The sequence below is a fragment of the Electrona antarctica genome (genome assembly GCF_951216825.1).
Source record: "Electrona antarctica genome assembly, chromosome: 3".
NCBI classification, from domain to species: Eukaryota; Metazoa; Chordata; class Actinopteri; order Myctophiformes; family Myctophidae; genus Electrona; species Electrona antarctica.
This window is the reverse complement of record NC_136808.1, coordinates 37,552,950-37,573,926: the sequence shown is the minus strand read 5'-3', so window position 1 is coordinate 37,573,926 and position 20,977 is coordinate 37,552,950. Positions and strand designations below refer to the sequence as shown.

The 20,977-nt window shown below is 43.1% G+C and overlaps 1 protein-coding gene across 1 annotated transcript in view; it reads right to left on the bottom strand.

The window, feature by feature from the left end:
- Window positions 1-20,241, bottom strand: part of prtga (protogenin homolog a (Gallus gallus)) — a gene marked incomplete at both ends in the record, with an annotated part of 49,749 nt that extends 29,508 nt beyond the window's left edge. Inside the window, 5 exons of the mRNA XM_079496322.1 lie at window positions 273-569; window positions 1,116-1,249; window positions 1,417-1,561; window positions 16,983-17,288; window positions 20,175-20,241. Of these exons, the coding sequence (XP_079352448.1) occupies window positions 273-569; window positions 1,116-1,249; window positions 1,417-1,561; window positions 16,983-17,288; window positions 20,175-20,241 (949 nt within the window). The remainder of the gene's footprint in view (window positions 1-272; window positions 570-1,115; window positions 1,250-1,416; window positions 1,562-16,982; window positions 17,289-20,174) is intronic.
- Window positions 20,242-20,977: the final 736 nt, after the last annotated feature.

The following is a 20,977-nucleotide window of genomic DNA, read 5'->3' as shown; positions in this document are numbered from 1 at the left end:
GTGTGAAGTGGGGGTAATGTTTGTTTAAAGTGCTGTAAACAATCATTAAAAGTCCATAGACTTGGCTGATACTCTATGTCGTTTAAACGTGCTCTAAACAAACATTAAAAGTCCATAGACTTGGCTGATACTCTATGCTGTTTAAACGTGCTCTAAACAAACCATAGACTTGCCTGCCATATGACGTCATTTTCAAAAGTCAGACATTGGAGGGCATGGTGCCCATCAAAAAGGTTGAAAACAAAAGGTAGTTAAGAAAAGTAGTCGTTTACCGAGCACAGTGACATTGGCGGAGGCGATGGTGTAGTTGCGTGTGCCGGGCGTGGTCGCCCTGCACATGTACACTCCTCCGTGCTGGGGCTTGATGTCCGAGATCATGAGGTTGCCGTTGCCCAGCACCTTGGTGTTGTACACGTCGATGGACTTGCTGTCGGCTCTGCTCCAGGAGATGATGGGCCTGGGGTGTCCCGTCGCCATGCACTCTAGGATGGCATTCTGGTGCAAGGACACGGTGAGGTTCTGCGGCCCGGCGGTGATGTGCGGCCTTTCGGGGAGTTTGGGGCTGGGGGCTGCGGGTGAGAGGAGGGAAGAAGGTGACGTTTTGTCCACGTTCAACCCAATGAGCTCTATGCACACACGCCATTTTGGAAAGAACTTGGGCTTCTTCCCTAATCCCTAGTCTTCCTTCACAGGTGTTACCGATGATACTAATGAAAGCTCTGTTCCATTCTGGTCAAACAGAGTCAGGGTACTGTTATTGTGCATGTTGGCTCACTGGAAACACTGAGAGTGTAATACAAATGGAACCTGAGAGTGTACAAATGGAACCAAGTTGACCCATAAGGGTCCATTTGGTTCCATTTGTATTACAAAGGGTTTATATAAGTGGTTAATTGACTTATTGGTGATGTTTAGGTCTTCATGGATGGAGGTATGGATCTTCATCGGACATCAAGCGACGAGGCTCGATGCCCAGTTCAGCGTGCCCAGTGCAGATATTTCAATGGCGATGCGGATGCAGTGTGAGCTCGTAGATGAGCTATTTTTGCACAACGTCATCATGCAATGCAGTAAAACAATAAGGCTTAAGTCGTTAACAGAGTGAGATCACACACCTGGGGTGACAGTAAGAGTGGCTTCTGTGCTCCGGCGACGGCTTGCGATGTTGGTAGCCATGCAGCGGTAATTTCCAGCATCTGCTTGCTGCACGCCGGTGATCTGAATGACCCCACTGGGCAACACTGTGATTCTGTCATCAACACAACACAAAGCAAACACACGATCAAAAACAGAAAGATAACATGTTGGAAGAGGACATAGCATTGTAACATTGTGGATCTGGGGCCTGATGTTACAGTTTTTCACAGGAATCATCAAAGCGCATACTGTACTGTACGGCACTGTACTGTACTGTACCTGTCAGTGGCCAGGGGTAACGTAATACGATTGAACTCCCACGTGATGATGGGAGGAGGGCTGGCGGTGATTCTGCATGAAAACCTGGCGACGGAGCCTTCCGTCACCACGATGGGAGAGGGTTGGATGGCAAAGGAGGAGATACCTGAAGAGAAAACACCATGGGCAGAGTTAGCGTTCGTCTATGCAATGACACAGTGTACAAATTCCATTTGTAGACAGACTGCGGTAGACTTTTACAGTACATGTTATGCATGCATTGCATTGCAGTATGAATACAAATAAAGATGTATTGTTCCTGGACAAAAGATAGATCCAGTATACAGGTGCTAGGTACCTGTATACCTCTTAAAGGTCCTTAAATTGTCACATCACTGTCATCTGGGGACCCCCCCATAGAGCTGCTGCCATTTTATAATTTTATAGTTGTGTTTCCTTTGCTTGATATTTTGCGTAAAGCACATTGAATCGCCTTGTTGTTGAAATGTGCTATACAAATAAAACGTATCTCGCCTTGCGAGCTACAGGAAGGTGATGATTAGTGTGAAGTGGCTTTGCAGCTTCCTGCAAGGATAGAGTTTCTTTGAGGAACCCAACATGGATTAAACCTGTCACCAAACCAAAATAACTCTCACTGAAATAACCCCAAAACTGTCCAACCCCAACACCGATCACTCAGTTTACACAAACACCTGCATTCAAAGGACCACAAGTTCTCGAGCGTTATTTGTGTTTTACCCATTTTGACAGATAAGTACAAATATATGCTTTATAATTGACGGCCGTGGCTCAGTAGGTAGAGCAGCCCCGTTGGGAATTGGAATATTCCACTTCGATCTCCTACTCCTCTGTGTTATTGTGTCCAAGTGTCCTTGAGCAAGACACTGAACCCCTAACTGCTTCTGATGAGCAGGCTGGTTTGCATGGTTTCCTCCGCCGACGGACGGTGTGTGAATGAAATGCGCATTGTAAAGTTTTTGGTGAATAAAATGTCAAATCAATCAGATGTACCCTTTAGAATGACTTTCATTTTGTCTCTGCAGTGAATTCTCATTTCTAATGATCCCCCATCTAAGCAGCAGTAACATTCTAAATGCCACTAACGTTGTTCACTGCTGCTATTATCACATCCCCCACATCAGCTGAAGAGGCCCTCAGGTCAATAATTTGTTAAAATAAATCAATGGTAGTGCTGCTCTTCCTACCGACCTCCTACAGGACGCCTCATAAAACACTGATCAGGATCACATCTGGACAAAAAGCACCGGGGCTTGAAAATATCTAATTATTTATCATTAGCAACTTGAACCCTAGCATCCCTATTCTGTGGCAAACAATCAGCGAGAATAGCCGAGAATAGCCGTACAAGCTCACAATGCAGATTATGAGCTTCCGAGCTTCCAAGCTTAATTGTGCCAATATACGGTATAAAGAAAATAAAAGAACATTTAATTGGATTTCTAAGACTGTGTTACTCACAATGCACACAGATCTATCTCAAGATGCTTACAGGCCACTGCGTGTTTTCAGCATGAAGCTATCTCCTCTTAAGTAATGGGCAAATAAACTGAGTGTGGTGCACTTTGACCTCCACACACACATCCAATGAGATTTGGCCTGAGAAGACTATTACCCTAGCCTATCAGCACTCACTTAGAAGAAATAGGATGAAGCAGGATGGCTGGGGGACATTAAGCTGAAAGCTTGTCTTCCAAAATGTGCAAGACTGCTCAAGGCAAACAAAAAAAAAGAAAAGAAAAACACCTTGCTCTTAAAATATGTTTTGGCAACAGGAAACAGGTAAATGTAAAGAATCTAACAGCTGCTATAGGAGCTGGTTTTAGCAGACGACACTGGGACGAACAATAACAACTCCATGTCCAGGACCAGGGCACGAGGGCAGTAACATTTGTTTTCACCAGTATTAGGCTATGCCTACATGAATTCAAGAGGACAAAGGGAAAGTCACAAAACTTCAGGAAAAATCCCAAAGCTTCTCAGAACTTTTTAAAGCAGCACTGTGTAAAAAAAAAAAATCTCTTGTGTGAAGTGAGGTGCACCCACTGCATTTATATCAGCATCATGACGTCTTACGTCGTCCTTTAGTGCCCTAAACAAACATTAAAGTTTGTTGTCCACAGATTTGGCTGGCAAACGGTTTAAAGAATAGGTGCTCTAAACAAACATGTAAAATCCATAGACTTGGCTGACCACTAAGTGCTCTAAACAAACGTGTAAAATCCATAGACTTGGCTGGCCACTAAGTGCTCTCTAAAGTACTCTAAACAAACATTGTAATTTTTTAATATCAAAGTCCATAGACGTGGCTGGTTCTTAAATGCTCTAACATGATAGATAGATAGATAGATAGATAGATAGATAGATAGATAGATAGATAGATAGATAGATAGATAGATAGATAGATAGATAGATAGATAGATAGATAGATAGATAGATAGATAGATAGATAGATAGATAGATAGATAGTTGATAATGTAACTTATTTCACTCTGTATTTTATATTCCTACACACTAGAAACACTATTTCTCACAGAATTGAGTGAAGCCATATTTTCTTCAGGCAATAAAATCCAACAGGCAACTGGCTGCAGCAATCTTTGCTTTCGAGAAATGGTGAAAGGAAATCCCTCTCCGGTCATAAACACACAGCAGTGCCTATCCTATAGCCTGATTTATGCTCCCTCTTACGGTGGTGTCGCTCATCCAAAATACCTGATCTACAAGCTCAGAACAGGGCTGTGATGGATTACGGCGGTGTCGATCATCCAACATACCTGATCTACAAGCTCAGCACGCGTGGCTCGTAGATCGGGTATTTGGGGCACGCAACGGGGCTGTGATGGATTGGATGGTTGCATGTAAATTGTGCCGGCAGGTGTTGTTGGCCTGCTAAACAGCAGGGCAGCTGTACGTGACTCATGACCAGAACATTGACACACTGCTGAATTAACTCTACTAAATAAATAACACTACACCGAATTCACGCTACTAAGCACACTCAAATTATATCAAAAACTATATTTTCACTTTCACTACACTGGGCCTGACCAGCAGACAATAAATTAAAATAAGCTGTAAGTGACTTTTGTTAAAACAATATTTTTATTGTTCAAAAGTTAAAGTTCTTTATTTGCATCTCTCTCCTCCATTTTTATCCCACGATTTTGCAACCCATTTTTTCACCCAGTGTCAATTATCTAATCCTGGGCGCTACACTTCCTCTGCCAACCTGGGGGGGCAGCAGACTGACCTCATGCTTCCTTCTATGCATGAGGAGTCCAAGCTGCTTCTTTTCACCTGACAGGGGAGAGTTTCCCCGGACGGACATAGCGCATGGAAGGAACACGTTATTCCAACCAGTTCCTTTCTCCTCCATCAGGCGCCCCGGCTGACCAGGGGGAGGTAGTTTAGAGACCAGGATTACTGCATGTTTTTGTGAGAGTACCTGCCATAGGGGACACAGGGAGAACGTGCAAACTCCACACAGAAAGGCCCTTTCGCCAACCCCGCCTCGGGTATGGGCACTGATGACGCGGAGGAGAGAACATGTCCCCAGCACCCACAGCGTCCCAAGCGGGAAACGAACCCAGGACCTTCTAGCTGTGAGGCGACAGCACTACCGACTGTGCCACCGTGCCCCTATTTGCATCTCTCTCCTGATTGGATGAAATTGGTATCCCGACCTTAACTAAAGAGCTGGACAGACAGGAAGGCCCATTTAATGATGTCGCTGAACAAAATATTATAGCAATCGTTACTATCAAAATGCAGATAATTAACACTTATTTTAATGACGTCAACCTTGTTATCTATAGATTTAAGGGACATGTGAAGAATGTGATCTGATCACCATCCACTCTGCGCAACCTCCTTCACCGAGCCACTTAGCCCCAGTCGGACATTTTTAATTAAATTATTTCTAAGCGGTTAGACCTCTTCTGACACAAGAACAGCACTCTGGACCATTGATGTGGGGAGAGGTGTGAGTGTGTGTGAGTGCGTGCGTGCGTGCGTGCGTGCGTGCGTGCGTGCGTGCGTGCGTGCGTGCGTGCGTGCGCATTTGATCACAGTCTGGAAGAAGCATTCTTAGCTTACCAAGGTGCTTATAAGTACCAACGTCTTATAAGGATGCTATTATACCGCTTGGTTACACATGAAAACAGCTTGTGTGTCATATTTGGAAGCCTCAGTAATAAATCAGTCTATAAATCAGTTGTGAGAGGCCTGCAGGAATGCCCAAGCTGAGAGCTAAGGCATTGGCTAAATTCTGTTCAGTGTCTGTGATGATTGGCAGTCGCCATATATGGAGGAGGCGATGCTACCTGTACCCGTGATCTTTACTGTGAAATATTGTGCATCTACTATGGTTTGTGTGAACGCAAATAAAGATGTTCATTGTAACTGTGATGTCCAGTACAGTCCACATGACGCTTTGACAAAAACAACACCAGAGTGATATGACGACACCAGAGGGCAGAAGAAGTGCTGAGCCTTTCTGCTCAAATGATGCCGGATTGACAAACAACAGGACGCCCATTGATTATTGATAGAGCACTAAGTCTAGCTGTAAAATCCATAAGGGGTGCATCAGGGCACCGCGTGGCCACAGCGCTGCACCTCCTGACCACTGGGATCAGGGATCTGACCTTCTGCTTTGATGATGGTGACATTTCCTTGCTGACAGGCAAAAACCTTGCATGTCTCAATAGTGTTGTTTCTCAAACTCTCAAACGCCCCATCTAAAGAATATTTTGTGACAGGGACCTCCCAGAAGCAAAGATTTTAGAAAAAACAATTGATTTTCTTTTTTTAAATAGCAGATTTACAAGCTTGTATAAGTATAAAATAATGGATAAAGTAATTACATTACGTGACGCTGTATTAAGACAATTTGTTGGGGACCCACTGGAAAAGAATTTAACATTCTCGAATGATCATATGTATCGCCTGGCACAAAACACAAACAAACAAGCACTTTAAAAGTGTCTGAGTAAATCTTCTAAGTCAAATGGCAGTGTTTAGCAGAGAGGGCATATTGGCCCCCTTGTTTCGAATGGGAGGCAAATGCTTCAGCCATGAGTTGTGACCCTCTGGCCCTCCCTGCAACCTCACCTCTCACCTCTGACCTCTACAAATGCTGGATAGAAGAACCACAACCAAGCCCTGCATGAGCACCAAAGCTGTAGGCTACCCCTGCTCATCTCTACACTTCTTTGTGACAAAGGACCTACAAATTGATGAAAAGAATTCCCCAGAAGAGAACTGAACTGAATTTGTGAGAATATTTTTCAAACATTTATTTTTTTTAAAGTTAAAAAATAGCAGACCGGTAGCTCACAGCGCGTCACGAGAACCACTGTTCTAAATCCTAAGAGTTATTTAAAATAATCACACCTGTGTGAACTGAGTGGTGCAACTCCCCTCTCCCCCTGCCCCTCTCTCTCTCTCTCTCTCTCTCTCTCTCTCTGTAATTAGCACTGGGCAACAGTGCAACACTATCTCTCTCTCTCTGTTTCTGGCACAACAGCGCCACTTTTGCCCCTACTGGTACTCATATAGTACCTACTGGTACTCACATAGCCACACACATAGCCACACACATAGTCACATAGGTTAACACGGACATTGCTGTTCTTTGGAGTGGTTGCACCACTGAAAAATGTATGTTGCTATACAGTATAGCTAAAATCTAAATGACACAGATCCTTTACCGGCTTGAATGGGTTAAAACAGAAGAAACACAGCCACATCCAAACCCCCAAAATCTGAAGTGTACCCCAGCTGTATTCTCACCCCCAGAACTGTACCACTGCATTCTGTTCACCCAGAGAACTGGAAAATGAAAACCACTCGCTCACAATTTACAATTTCCATTTGGAGATTTGGCAGACACTCTTATCAAGAGTGACTTACAATAAAGCAAGGTAAACACACACATGGAATGTAGAGAGCCAGTGTAGTCAGGGACCTATATCTGTTGAGACTCAGGTATAGGCCTAAACCAAGAAATCAGTCTTTAAAAACAATATGGACCGGTATACGTATCGAAATAACAATCTGTACATTGGCACTATTGAAGACCAGGTAAACAATGAACCCTATAGCATCAGTAAATAATATCATCTAAATGGCATTCTAATATTGTGACGAAAACAAGTAGCCTAACAAAAACATGAAAACATAATATGTCTGCATGGTAGTCTGGTGTCAGTCTACAGCTGCGAGTTCTGCCTCACTCGCATCTGATCAAAACTAATCACAAGTTAATGTTCATTGTATTGACTGCATATTACATTCTCCTTAAATAAAGTCAATGAAAGCACCTGCCTGCCGTTGCAAATAGGGATGGAAATAATCAATTCATTCATTAATTGATAGCTGTTTAGAGCACTGATAATTTATCAATTCATTGATAAGCTGTACTGTGTTTTTAGGACCAAAAGGAAAATTCTTGTTCAAAACTGAAGTGCAGAAACATAAGTGCTTTGATGTATATAACATTAACGAGCGTCCACAAGCATCCGCTGGACACAGACACACACCTCCCCTCTGCAGTGCGTTATTGATTGATTTATTTATATAATATATTGCAATGGATTGTTAACTGTTTAATTTAATCTGATAATTTCTTTAACAGCAATGAATCGATTTCTGATTAATTGTTAACATCCCTAGTTGCAAAGAAGAATTACAACCTTTCCACTGAACTGCTGGCTGCCTGATCATCACATGTCGACTGCTTCTCTCTCACTCTGCGCTGGTCAGCAGCAGCAGTGAGAAATGTGTTGACCTTTCCCTCTAAAGCCTGGGATGACAGGTTGAATTATAATTTGCGACAACTCTGAGAACTTTTGTTTGTTTGCGTGTTTGTGTGACGTGGCAGCCTAGCATGTCAGAGTGAAGACACTACAGAAATAGAAATGTTGTTACCATGTTCATTTCATAGCCAGTTAAAAGCTGCACTCTTAACTTTCATGTCCTACCATCATGTCCTATGCATCTAACAGTATTCTAAGGTTGGCCAGGAATATCACATATCAAAGTTGATACCTTCAGAAAGGATACAAAGAGATTAGAGAATTTCCTTGTTCATCAGTTGATTTTGAGGCTAAATTCAGCGGTAATTTGCAAAACAGCGGACATCATTGCTTATTGCTCATGTTTATTTATTATGTAATTCATTTGTTTCAGTGAAAGCTCATAATATAATAAAGTCGTTTTTTATCGTACCGTGGCTTCGAACCCCGGTCCCCCGCACAAAGTCTGCTGCTGAAATGTTCACCACATGGGCTTAGTAGAGGTGCAGTACCACTTGTCAACCACTAGTGGTCCTACCAGACCACAGTATATAAACTCCTCAATAGAATGATCGACTTGTATCTGATAGTTTCGCTACATTTGAGTGAGTCATTTCCTCACACCGAACAATAAACGCACACAGAATATCAACCATAAACCACTGGACTGTGATCCCACACAGAGGGATAAAGCCCCCCCCCACCCCCCCCCCCCCCCCCCCCCCCCCCCACCCCCAGCAGCAGATGGGTGCGCTCTGGCCAGAGCAGCTCGGCAAACTAAAGGTCAGGTGACAGGTCACGGCGGGACAAAGGTTTCCTCAGGAATCTCAGGAGCGAGTTCGGCCCTCCTCCTCTGTCCCCCAGCGTCCTCCAGTTACCATTCTTTTGTTGACTTTGGAGGAATTTTGTGCTTATAAGTTCCTTATAAGTTCCTATCCACTAAAGTGCAGCACCGCTGCAATTACTCTCATGATAGGATGTTGTTGAAGTCTGTCCACATACAGTATAATATGCATACCTAGTATAGGGCAGTGACTCTGAGAGTTACAGACATGTAAGGGTCCAATTGGAACCCTCCTCGAGAAAACCTGAGGGTCCCTGGACCACACTTGTTTTGAGAACCACTGGTATAGTGCCGTGGCAGACTATAAATACATAACATTTACTGTTAGTGTCATGTTTAAGTCTTCACATTCACTTACACTGTTTAGCCACAGTTGTCATTTTACAACAGAGGCCTAAAGACATGCCTATCATATTGTTCTTTCCTGATATATCATATCTCATTATGTCATCGCCATGTCTATAGTACAAGCCTAAATTCTGTGTAACAACATAATTCATCCCGAGGCATTCATATGTCATGGCGGTCGTGCAGAATCTCCATATTTCATAGTTCAGCCACAAGCTCACAACAGATCTGCTATACAGTATGTCCTCTATTTTTGAGCGGCGCTAGCCCCTCCAACGTTTGGACTTTGGAATTATACGTCATATGGCAGCCAAGTCTATGGACTTTTAAAATTTGTTTAGAGCACCAAAACCTGTTAATGTTTGTTTAGAGCACTTTAAACAAACATTATCAGGCGCCCCTCACTTCACACGAGTGTGTTTTGAAAGTGAAAGTGGTTAAGTGGGAATTATGAATATTTGACCAATGTATAGACTTTGGCAAGCGACTAAACAGTGTTTAGAACATACTTAAGGTTTCTGCAACAATAAAGACAGCCTTTTCAGACACATCCTGCTTTGTAGGGTGTATTATGTAATAACTGTGACACACAGGCCTTATAGTAGCTGCTGAGGTGACGTGATTCTCCTCAGCTAAGGAGGTTGCTCAAAGTGCAGTTGCCAGATTTTGTTAAAGAAACAAGCGACCAGCTCTATGAAAACAAGCCCAAGATGTCAGGCAAGTCCCATATGGGGTTGTGTAAACCAGCAATTCTCTCCCAAACATTTTGATGACCCCCAAATTAATATGTATTTTGTGATTAAAGCAAGCCCAAATCAAATACGCAACTACACGGCAACGGAAACCCACAACTTCCAATATTTTATGAGCGACTTTACAGGAAAACAAGCCCAAAGTCGCTTATAAAAAGCAGACTTGGCAACAACACTGGTTGCTCATCAGAACTGCGAGCGAAAGCCTCAAATAAAACCCTCCCTCCTTCTTCTGCAGCGGTTTGTGTGACAGGAGTCATCTGCTCATCCGTCTTCCTGTTAAGAGCCACAGAAGACGTATTGTATGGCAATGAGTCCCCATCTCCCCCGGGGTCCCATCTTATTCTGGAGTCACGATGATGGATCGTACCGCTGCCCCGGGCTGATTGTTAGAGGCCTTCAGCGCTGGAGGTCCACACCACTGGAAGTTGTAAAAACATCTCTTTGCTTACGTGCATCTACTTGATTAAGATACATCAGAGAAAACGACCTGTTACACCGCCCTGCCTGCTTTCCGTTGATCTACAAGAGCCGCCATGTGTGTGTGTGTGTGGTTGATGGGGGGGTTGTTTCTCTGGAGTGCATCACATACCGGAATGAGTTTGTTTTTCATTTTCTTTAAACAATTAAACCCTACATACTTCAGTTGACCGGCGTCCCCCAAGGGGTCTATCCGTGGTCCCTTCCATCCAACACCCCCCCTTCCCCCCTCTAGTCCAAATCTCTCCTCTGAAAATAGCCAATCTACAAGCTCAAGGCACGTTGCTGCGACGTGACTCGTTGTGAGCTTGTAGATTGAAATGTGGACCTCTATGGGGACCTACCACGGGTCACGGACAAAGTCAGAGAGAGAAGGATGAGGCTGGCAGGGCACTGCGTCAGGCAACCAGAACTTGAGGCAAGTAAATTGACTCAATGGAGCCAACCCAGGGCAAAGCCAGGAGGGGAAAGAAGCGTACCACCTATATAGACGTGCTGCGGCGCGACAGCTTGGCTGACAACACTGCAGAGCTCAAGAACCTGATGTTGTATAGGAATTTGTGGAGGGCAGCGATCCAGGAATCCCGAGTTGGTGTTGGCTAGACCTCACTCTCGCAGCAACTAACTAGATTGTCTATATTCGCTGAATGTTCGCCTGTTATCATGACATCAGGGATGCCGGCTAGGGTTCATGTGGTTAATGTGTATTCAAAAAGCCACACTTTCTCCAAAAAAATGGCACAAATAATGGAAACCCCAACACAAAGCCGACTGAGTGATGAGCCATTTACAACAATGTTCAACAATGTTCAATGACCCCCCCAACACACACACACACACGCGCACACACGCACACACACACACACACACACACACACACACACACACACACACACACACACACACACACACACACACACACACACACACACACTAATAAGGGGGTCCTGAAAAAAAAGAAGCTCTCCCCCAGATCAACCACGAGAAAGAATGCAAGGCTGAAAAGCCGCACGAATCAATCACCGGGTGGCCTCCAGCCCTTCCGCGCGCGCACACACACACACACACACACACACACACACACACACACACACACACACACACACACACACACACACACACACACACACACACACACACACACCCTGCAGGACAGTCAAGTGGTCACTGGCCTGGCTAAACAAAGAACCATTCCCATGGGCGCTGTGACCTCTCACAAGCCAGGGGGGGTAGAGGAGGGGGTTAAAGGGGTGAGGGGGGGTGGATCATCCCCCCGGCTTCCAATTTCTTATCTTGTGGCAAAGTTTTCCGATCACTCGGCACGGAACCTCCTCCACTGGAACAGAGACAGTGCTCCCATTGTCTTCTCTCTAATCTCTGCATCTGAGCACAGAGCGAAAGACGTCCAATTCTACTCTTTTGTCATTGCTTTATACCTCTGCAGCACACACACAACATAATGTCATCATTAGGTTACAACTAAAAATAGCCTGTGACAACCTTTTTGAAATGACATGACGGCATCACTAAACCGGAGCGCCGCAAAAAGTACATACAGTGATTAGACTGAGGACCATTAAAGGGTAAATCGATAAGAAAAGGACAGGAATGTTCTGCATTATTGCAGGGGAGACGTAAGTGGAGCACACTCTGGTCTTGGACGCCAACATAAGGCCATCTATTGAACAATTCAACGAAACCTTTGACCTGTGGAACTGCCATCCAAGGAAACCATGGCAACCGTTGGGTGTCCAGCGGAGGTGAAAAACAAGACTCCGGGCTGGGAGTTATATCACTTAAAAGCTTTTTCATTCATTCATGTCAGTCACTTACTGCGCTCAAAGTTTGCTTTCCTCTAATTGTGGTCCGAGCCACCGCAAGTCCTTAGCAATGTAATATTAACCACTATTTTATACCTTGCCGTATAGCGAGAACAGCAGCACATCCACAAGCCTGTGTGGATCTGCATTATTTATTATCATAAATGTTGTCCTCTTTTTACGTCATTATGTCACATTGTTCTTTAAAACAATCATGACAACATGGGTGGGCTTTAAACACAGGGCGATATATGGCCAATTTATACTGTTCCTACGACGATGTGACACTTAGGTAGAGGTTTGGGTTGTGAAGTGACCTTGAATTGATGTAACTCCAAATATGAATATTAATATCAACTACTGAAGATATATTGATCCACATTTGGAGGTACATCATGGCACGGTTAAGTACACAACCCAAAACCTCGACCAAAGTGTGTCATTATGGGCTTTAACTGCAGACCTAAAATCACACCACGTTTTCACATCAGTGCAAAGAAAACAGTAGCTGATAGCCAAGAAAAGACATCATTCATCCAAATAGCTTCCTATAATCCCTGTTGCACGATGTGCCTGTTGTCTGTGTGAGCCCACAGGAGCACAGCACATCTGTCTCGGAGCACAGTCCCATCAATCTGAAACCTATTGACATAAGTCACATGCCTATTCATCAAAAACAAATCCTACTTTCCCACCAAGCAACCAAATGTTTAGAGTTACAGCCACCCTGTTCTAAACCCTATCCCACCAAACAACCAATGTTTAGGGTTATAAAGGGCTATTTACCAAAAATAGCCGATCTACAAACTCTATAGCTTATTTCCCCTGACTGTGCTCCCCAGAATAGGGATGCTAGGGTACAAATGGTTTAGTGGTTTAGTTAATTGCAGTGTATATATGAACTGGGTGATGACAGGACGTATGATGATGGAGATCCAGAAAGGTACAAAAGGTCTCTCTCCACTCATTGCACTTCTTCCATCATCAAAACAAATGTGTTTAAACTGTCAAATCTAGAGTATTAATTTACAAACTGGTAAACTAGGATTTAACAGCATACCGGAGAGAAAGGAAACTGATCTACAAGCTCATCTGCTACCTGTGATGCCTTCGTGTGACGCTGTAGACACTGATCGAGTGGGACGTTCATTTACAAACAAACGTCAGCCTTAGAATAGCGGTTTCTGCCCGACAGAACCGATATATACTAGCCATATAAAAGAGAAACAGCACAAATCAAAACATTGCTTAAAAGAGCCTGTAAAGGCCTACTTATGACAGACCCCCCCCCCCCCCCCCCCCCCCCCCCACACACACACACTTTCACCAAATGTCTTCCCCCAGAATAATAGGAGCGCTAGCGATTAAGCCAAAAATTAAAATTATCGATCAGTGATCTGACAACAGTGCCATTAGCATAATTAGCCTCAGTGTGGTTGAATAGAGGCCAGCTGTCCCTGTTCACTGATATCTGGTCAAGCAAATGCCCCCGAACAACACCTCCTTTTCTTCAGATCGGGGGGCGACTAGGCTAGGGGGTTAAAGTGGACAAAAAGGGGGTCAGTCGGTGTGAGAGAGAGAAAAAAGAAGAAGCTTTTCACCATTATTACTCCACAGCGGTGCTGCAGAACACAATCCTGCCCCCACCTAGACTGGTAAGACCTGCAATAAACTCTGGCTCATTTAGACAATGAGCTAAGGCTATGGTATAAGGAAATGGCAATATACATTGTGTGTGTGTGTGTGTGTGTGTGTGTGTGTGTGTGTGTGTGTGTGTGTGTGTGTGTGTGTGTGTGTGTGTGTGTGTGTGTGTGTGTGTGCATGAACCATGCGCTGTTCTCAACCCCCTCTACTACCTTTGTTTCGTTCAGCAGAGCATTTCTCAGGTATGTGCAAATTTTATGACCTTCCAGATAGATAGACCCTCCAGCAGGCCTAAAAAAGTACCATTTTAAAAACAAACCACTCCACTTCACTGGCAGCGTTTATTACCACTTAACTTCAAACTATTAACCAGGTAACCCCTTCAATTAATTTAATACAACTACACACACTTTTACTGTCCAGTAAAAATTTGACTCGCCCCATTTGTGTGCACGCGTGAGTGTGAGTGTCACTGGAGGTTCTGAAGGGCAGTGTTTTAGAGTTGTTTGGACCACTCTAGTTTTCATCTATCTCACCAGCTGCTCTGCAACTCACACCTCATAAAGTGTATTTTATTGGAAAGTATATTTATACCATAGTACTGATGTTTCATTGCCTCCAACCTTCCCTGACGGGCTATTTCAAAAAGGTTCTGGTGTGTCCTGTCCCGTCTGTTCCAAAATAAATAACCGTGGGTACATATTCCTCTACTTTAAAACAGCAATTTCTTTTCCCATTTACTAAATGGATTTGAGTATAAGTTGTCAGACAACAGTTAAACACTTAACCCGCCGCCATTAATTAATAGCGTATTGCCAAGGTTTTATCGGATATTTGGCTCTTCTTTTACTTTGAAGAGCCAAATATCCGTATGTTCCATATGTTACAGTGACAAACTGCTGTGTGTGGTGTCTTGACCGGTTGCTGTTCTCTCGGTCGGAGGTGGAAAAATCTGACCGCGAGTATCACAGCGCCTGCTACAGGCCGTTGAAAACGTTTGTCTGGGCCAGAAACGGCCCCTCAATGTCGTTTCTGAGATACAGGCCTTTGAATGCAGGGCTTAGAATGAAAGTGGATGCGCGTGCATCTTCAAAATGGGCCACTGTCCTGCTTGGTGTTGATGTGCTAACGAACGATGGCTAACGATACAATCGGATCAAAACATGGATTAAAGAATGTAAACCCTGGAAAACGGAGAAGCCGCGTTTGGCAGGCTAGGGTACTAATTTAACCCTCCGTGTTCGCCGCTTTTGGCGCACTCAAATGTACAAGAGCAAATGTACAACGAGTCGCACTGTGAGTGACGTGTTGTTTGTGAGCGTGTAGGTGTTGCTTGTAGACTATGTTATATCATCTAAATTATACAACATTCTCACAAGGCAAAGTATAAAATAGGGCTTAATAATGTTGTCTTTGAATCAGTGTAAATTCTACTGAACGATGATCAAAGCGGTAACAACAGCACCCTACTAAATACCATAGTTACAAGATTGCTTGTTGATTAAATTGAGCATCAATCTCCCACCCTGAAGCAGAACACAAAAGCTTCCTTGCCGAGTGGAATGTAGGGAGGGGTTAAGAACCAAAGGGCAGCATCTTTTGTGTGAAAGTGGCACGGCCAGAAGCATGGCCGGCCTGGTGGGGGGGCAGGGGGGAGAAAGTAACCCAGTACATTTACTCAAGTACTGCACTTAAAAAGTACAATTTCATCATCGTACTTTTACTTTCCCTGAGTGTTTCCATTTCTCGATGTTATACTTCTACTCCATTGCATATCAGACAGAGGCAACTCCACTTTTAACGCCGCATTTTATTTGACAGCTTTAGTTACTTGCAGATTTATGCAAAACGTACACCACAATTTGTGAGCTTGTAGAATTTGTATATGGTGGTATTGCTACTTTTACTCCAAGAAGGGGAAGATCACACACACCCAAGTGTGCCTAAAGCTTCTTAAGAGCAATACAGCACACACAGGCACACACACACACACACAGGCACACACACACACACACATAGGCGCACACACACAGGCGCACACACACAGGCGCGCACACACAGGCGCGCACACACACACGCACCAGTGACCACACCACTGGGGGAAGACGCATTCCAAAAGAACAATCCCTAGTGGTCAGGCAGCAATGACATGAAAGCCTGTTTGTGAGAATTAGAGTAGTCTTCTCTTTAGCGTGGGGGGGGGGGGGGGGTACCTGTAGTCTGGACATGTCCTAAGCACTTCAGACCTGCAGCTCCCTTCATTTACACACCAATAGACGCCTTCTCCATCCAGGTAGTATCTTTCTATCTATCTATCTTTCTATCTATATCCCCCCCTTCCCCCGACTGCCAACTGCTCCAGGCTTCAGTGACTTCTCTCTCTATCCTTCATTGATTAGAAGGAGATCCCTTCCTTGTTCCACTGAGCACTACATGAGTGACACACCAGGATGATTCGTTCAGGTAGAATTGAAACTCAATGTGAAATCCCCCCAACATCAACACGGGTGTAATAAAAGAGAATTCTTTGGCGTACAAGCTCCCATCATTTGCTATTTTTGTCCAAACACACACGCACGCACACACGCACGCACGTGCACACACACACACACACACACACACACACACACACACACACACACACACACACACACACATACGTATGCCCAGCTTTATACCGTTATTTCCATCTTTCCCCTGACTACTGTCAACAACATGTGTGTGTGCCAGGAAGGAACTAAGCCTAATTCATTCATACATTTTCAAGTGGAAGAGAAGAAGGGAGAAGAAGTTATTTTCACTAAAGTTACACCTCGCCCCCTTGCACACGCACATGTCCAATCCAACATGAGAAACTCACTTGCGATTGTAAGACGGGCTTTCTGGCTCAGGATTGCTCCATACTTGTTCTGAGCGAGGCACTGGTAAAACCCTTCATCTGATTTGTCTCCTCTCCTGTTCTCCACCTCCGAAATAAAGAGGGAGCCGTTGGACAGCGGGTAGACCCGCTCGCTCTCCGGCACTTTGACTCCGTTCTTGAGCCACCTGACGGCGATGGGCGCCTCTCCGTGTGCCTGACAGTCCATGAGGAGAGCGTCCTTTCGCATGGCTGTGACATCGTGGGGCTCCTTGATGAAAAATAACTCACTAAAAGACCAACAAACACCTGTGGGTCGAAGGAAGAAATTGAGGAGGAGTGGAGTGTCAGTGAGTGTCCATTGTCAATACAGAAAACATCCCGTTGTTAAAGGTAGGGGCAACTGGGCAAGTGATCATTTTTGGTTAAAAGGTTAAAGCACTATATTCTAATAGTAATTATTGCTATAGTATACAGTGTTTACAAGTACAGTAACAGGAGTCTCCTTGTCTCTCCAGCTCTTTAATAAACTTATTTATCAGCTTAAAATGTATAGTGTTCCAGTTCCAACTTTGTCTGCTCATTTCTTTGTCATTAGTTCCAATTTCACTTCTTTAACCTCTTTCACTTCCTCCTGTCTGAGTTCTCTATCCTGATTGGATACAATTGGTATCCTGGCCTGAAAATGCTTTTTCTTGGAGAGAGCATGGAGAGACATTGGAGATTCCCGTTACTGAACAAACACTCTATAGCAATGAGTACCATCAGAATATAGAGCTATTTAACACCTTTAACCAAAGAAAATCACACCTGTGTGAAGTGAGGGGCGCTCTTATGGCGCTCCATTCATTGTCAATGGCATTTAATGTTTGTGTTATGACAAAATAGCCGATTTGCTCGTCCACATATGACGTCAATTCTACATTCAATGTCAATGGCATTTAATGTTTGTGTTAGGGCAAGAATCTACACTATAGCTCAGAAATCACTTATCCTACCTTTAATGTAACTCATGTGTACACATTCCATTGGTATACTTTGAGTTACAATTCTGTACAAATATTGCACTTTGCTGCAATTCATAATTTCCTCATTCATCTAACAAGGTAGGTACAGTAAAACATAAGGCCTATAGGTGGAAAGGATAACACAGTTTACACAAAAAGGTATGGGGACTTGTTTCTATTGTGGTCCACTCCTATGTATTCCATTCATCAACAGAGCATAGCAATAGTACCACATGAATGCAGGCTTGCTATATTTACTGAGGAGAAAAGAGAAAAGGAAAAACAGTGTATGTATGACAGCTCATTTAAAAGAGATTTAAGTTTTCTCGCCAGTTTTGAAAGAAGCCAGTGATTAACATAATTTAATGGAGGATTTCAGGGCAGCACATTATGGTATATTATTCATATTTCCGCGTTAATCTAAGGAGAATCTTAAAGTGGTTTAAAAGCTGGGTTGAGGTTAAAAGAAAAGCCAGTTTATTGAGCCGACATAAGCACCAACAGAGTATACAGTCAAATATAATATAATATATTATTTCTGACACCCTTATTATCTCTGTGGAGGATATTTTAGTGAACCTAGACAACATGTACCCTTGATTGGTGGCTAATATGGATCAGCTAAAAGAGATGGTGTCAGTGGTTGACTTCAAAGTGGGGCAGAGGTGTGTGTCAATGCCCAAGGTGCACACTGACAGTGATATTTTCGTGTTAAAGTAAGTATGAATAGCTCTATACAGGGGTCTCTCCAGCTTTAGTAATCAGAAAATGCATTTTTGGGTCTGGATAATTTGATCCAATCAGGAGAGAGAACTCAAGATAGAGGATAAAACAAGTGAAATTGGAAGTGAACACACAAATTAGAGATCAGACAAATTGGAACTGGAACACTATCACATTGAAATCGGTACTCTCTCTGGCTGAACCAACCCACCTGAAAATAAATGTTAACTTTTCTAAGAGGGCTGGAGAGACAAGAGAACAATTTTGAACACTATCAGAATAAAGCTTTAACCTTTTGACCAAATAAAGTTCTGTTTCAACCAAATAATATCACTTTCACTACCTTTAAACAGGTACATGAGAGCTGCACAGTCAGCACTATTTGAGCCAGGTTTCAAATGTCTTCCAACCCTCACTCACCTAATTTTACAAAGTCATAGAATGAAGATGGAAGCCATTCTGCTCTGTACGTCTTCAGTTTTGACCAAACATTAAATTCATATTAAAGCACAATATAGGCCTAATTGCCAACTTAAAAGAATATGTAAAATGGTCCATTCTATGCAATGCATTCAGAATAGGAAGGATCCATGTAGTTTAACACACCAACAGGCTCCATTACGTCCTTTAAACCCTTACATTATTAATGTAACAGGCTCCATTACGTTCCTTAACATTCTTACATTATTAATATTATTGCAAGAACAATCACTGTTTATAACACAGTTATGTATAGCCTACTGCAGGTTACTGGAGCTCTCCATGTGTGAAGGAACGACCGAACGAGGCCAAGCATAATATTTAAACAGCTATATTTGTTTCCCCCAAAGTTAACTTGTAGTAGCTATAGTAGTATGACCTAATTGTTAAATATTATGACCGAGCTGTCTCACAGAGGTAGAGGTCAACCCACGTGAAGTGTCGCCTGCTCTAATGTGAGGGATCATTTCTGATCATAAAGCCTTGGGAAAGTTATTTCTAAAGTGATCACAACACGTGGATTTATTCAATTGAATTTTTAATCGATGTAGCTTATGTCCCGTGCTTACTTAGCCTTGGATCAAGACTATCACAGATGTAGCCTATTTGATCGAGTCTGACTTTTAATTTCGTATACTATATGACCACAGTACCTATTGTGCAAAACTCGATCAAATACATAGTCTTGATCCAAGGCTAAGTGCTCTAATAGTAAAGGACATTGCTTTCTCTCTCTCTCTTAATTTGCCCGGTGCGTAAGTTCACTTGATTCATTCATGGCACAACAAAACTAAAGGCTACGTTTAGGTTCATATGGTCCGTTATCTAGTTTAAACAGAATTAAATCGCTGCTGTTCCGTATGTTTGGTTTGCAGCACCTCCGTAGCAGCAGGCTGGCTATGCATAGCTCTGTTCTATCCTACTACGTGCTGTTAATCATCTATCTATCTATCGCAGCCCTAATTGATCAAAATTGATGCCTTACCTGAGATTGAAAGAAAAACGAGGAAGAACAGCAAACGCTGGTATAATTTCCGTTTGATAGACGCCATTTAGAGTAATTGTCCGTGCATGCTAAAGTCTCACAGTTCTATCCTCCCCCGGCGAACTGCGTCCGAGCGCCACAACTGACCACAGCCAACTGACTGACTATCTGTGCTGGGCTGAGTGGGCTCAGAGCAGCGCTTAGTTCATCCACCAACCGGACAGTCGCGTCTCCAAGCCTCGAATCGGGGAAATGTCGCCACCTGGCTGCAGCTGCAGCAGCCTGGACGTTCATTAAAATTTATGTAAAGTCATATTGGTTATAGTTGAAACTTTATTTATTTATTTATTTATTTATTTATTTATTTATTTATTTATTTATTTATTTATTTATTTATTTATTTATTTTTTTATGTTAAAAAGCTTCTATATTCTGATACAGTAGGCCACACAGGACCCCAATGGAAACAAGCAGAAAGTAGCCAGGAGAATGAGATCAAGAGAGGATGTATACTAAAAAATCACACCTGTGTGAAGTGAGGGGCGCTCTTGTCGTCATACATCATCCAATAAAAAAATTACTTCTTCATGAATTAATTTGTCAACTTATGTTATTATCTTTTACCCATGATACAATGTTTTAAAAAATCATCTTTTGATCATCATGATCATGTATGTGATAGGTTAGCCGATTTGCTCATCTACATATGACATACATTTTCCTTTCATTGTCAATGGTATTTAATGTTTGTGTTGCCACAATTTAGGTCATATTTCAGGCACATATGACGTAAATTCTCCTTT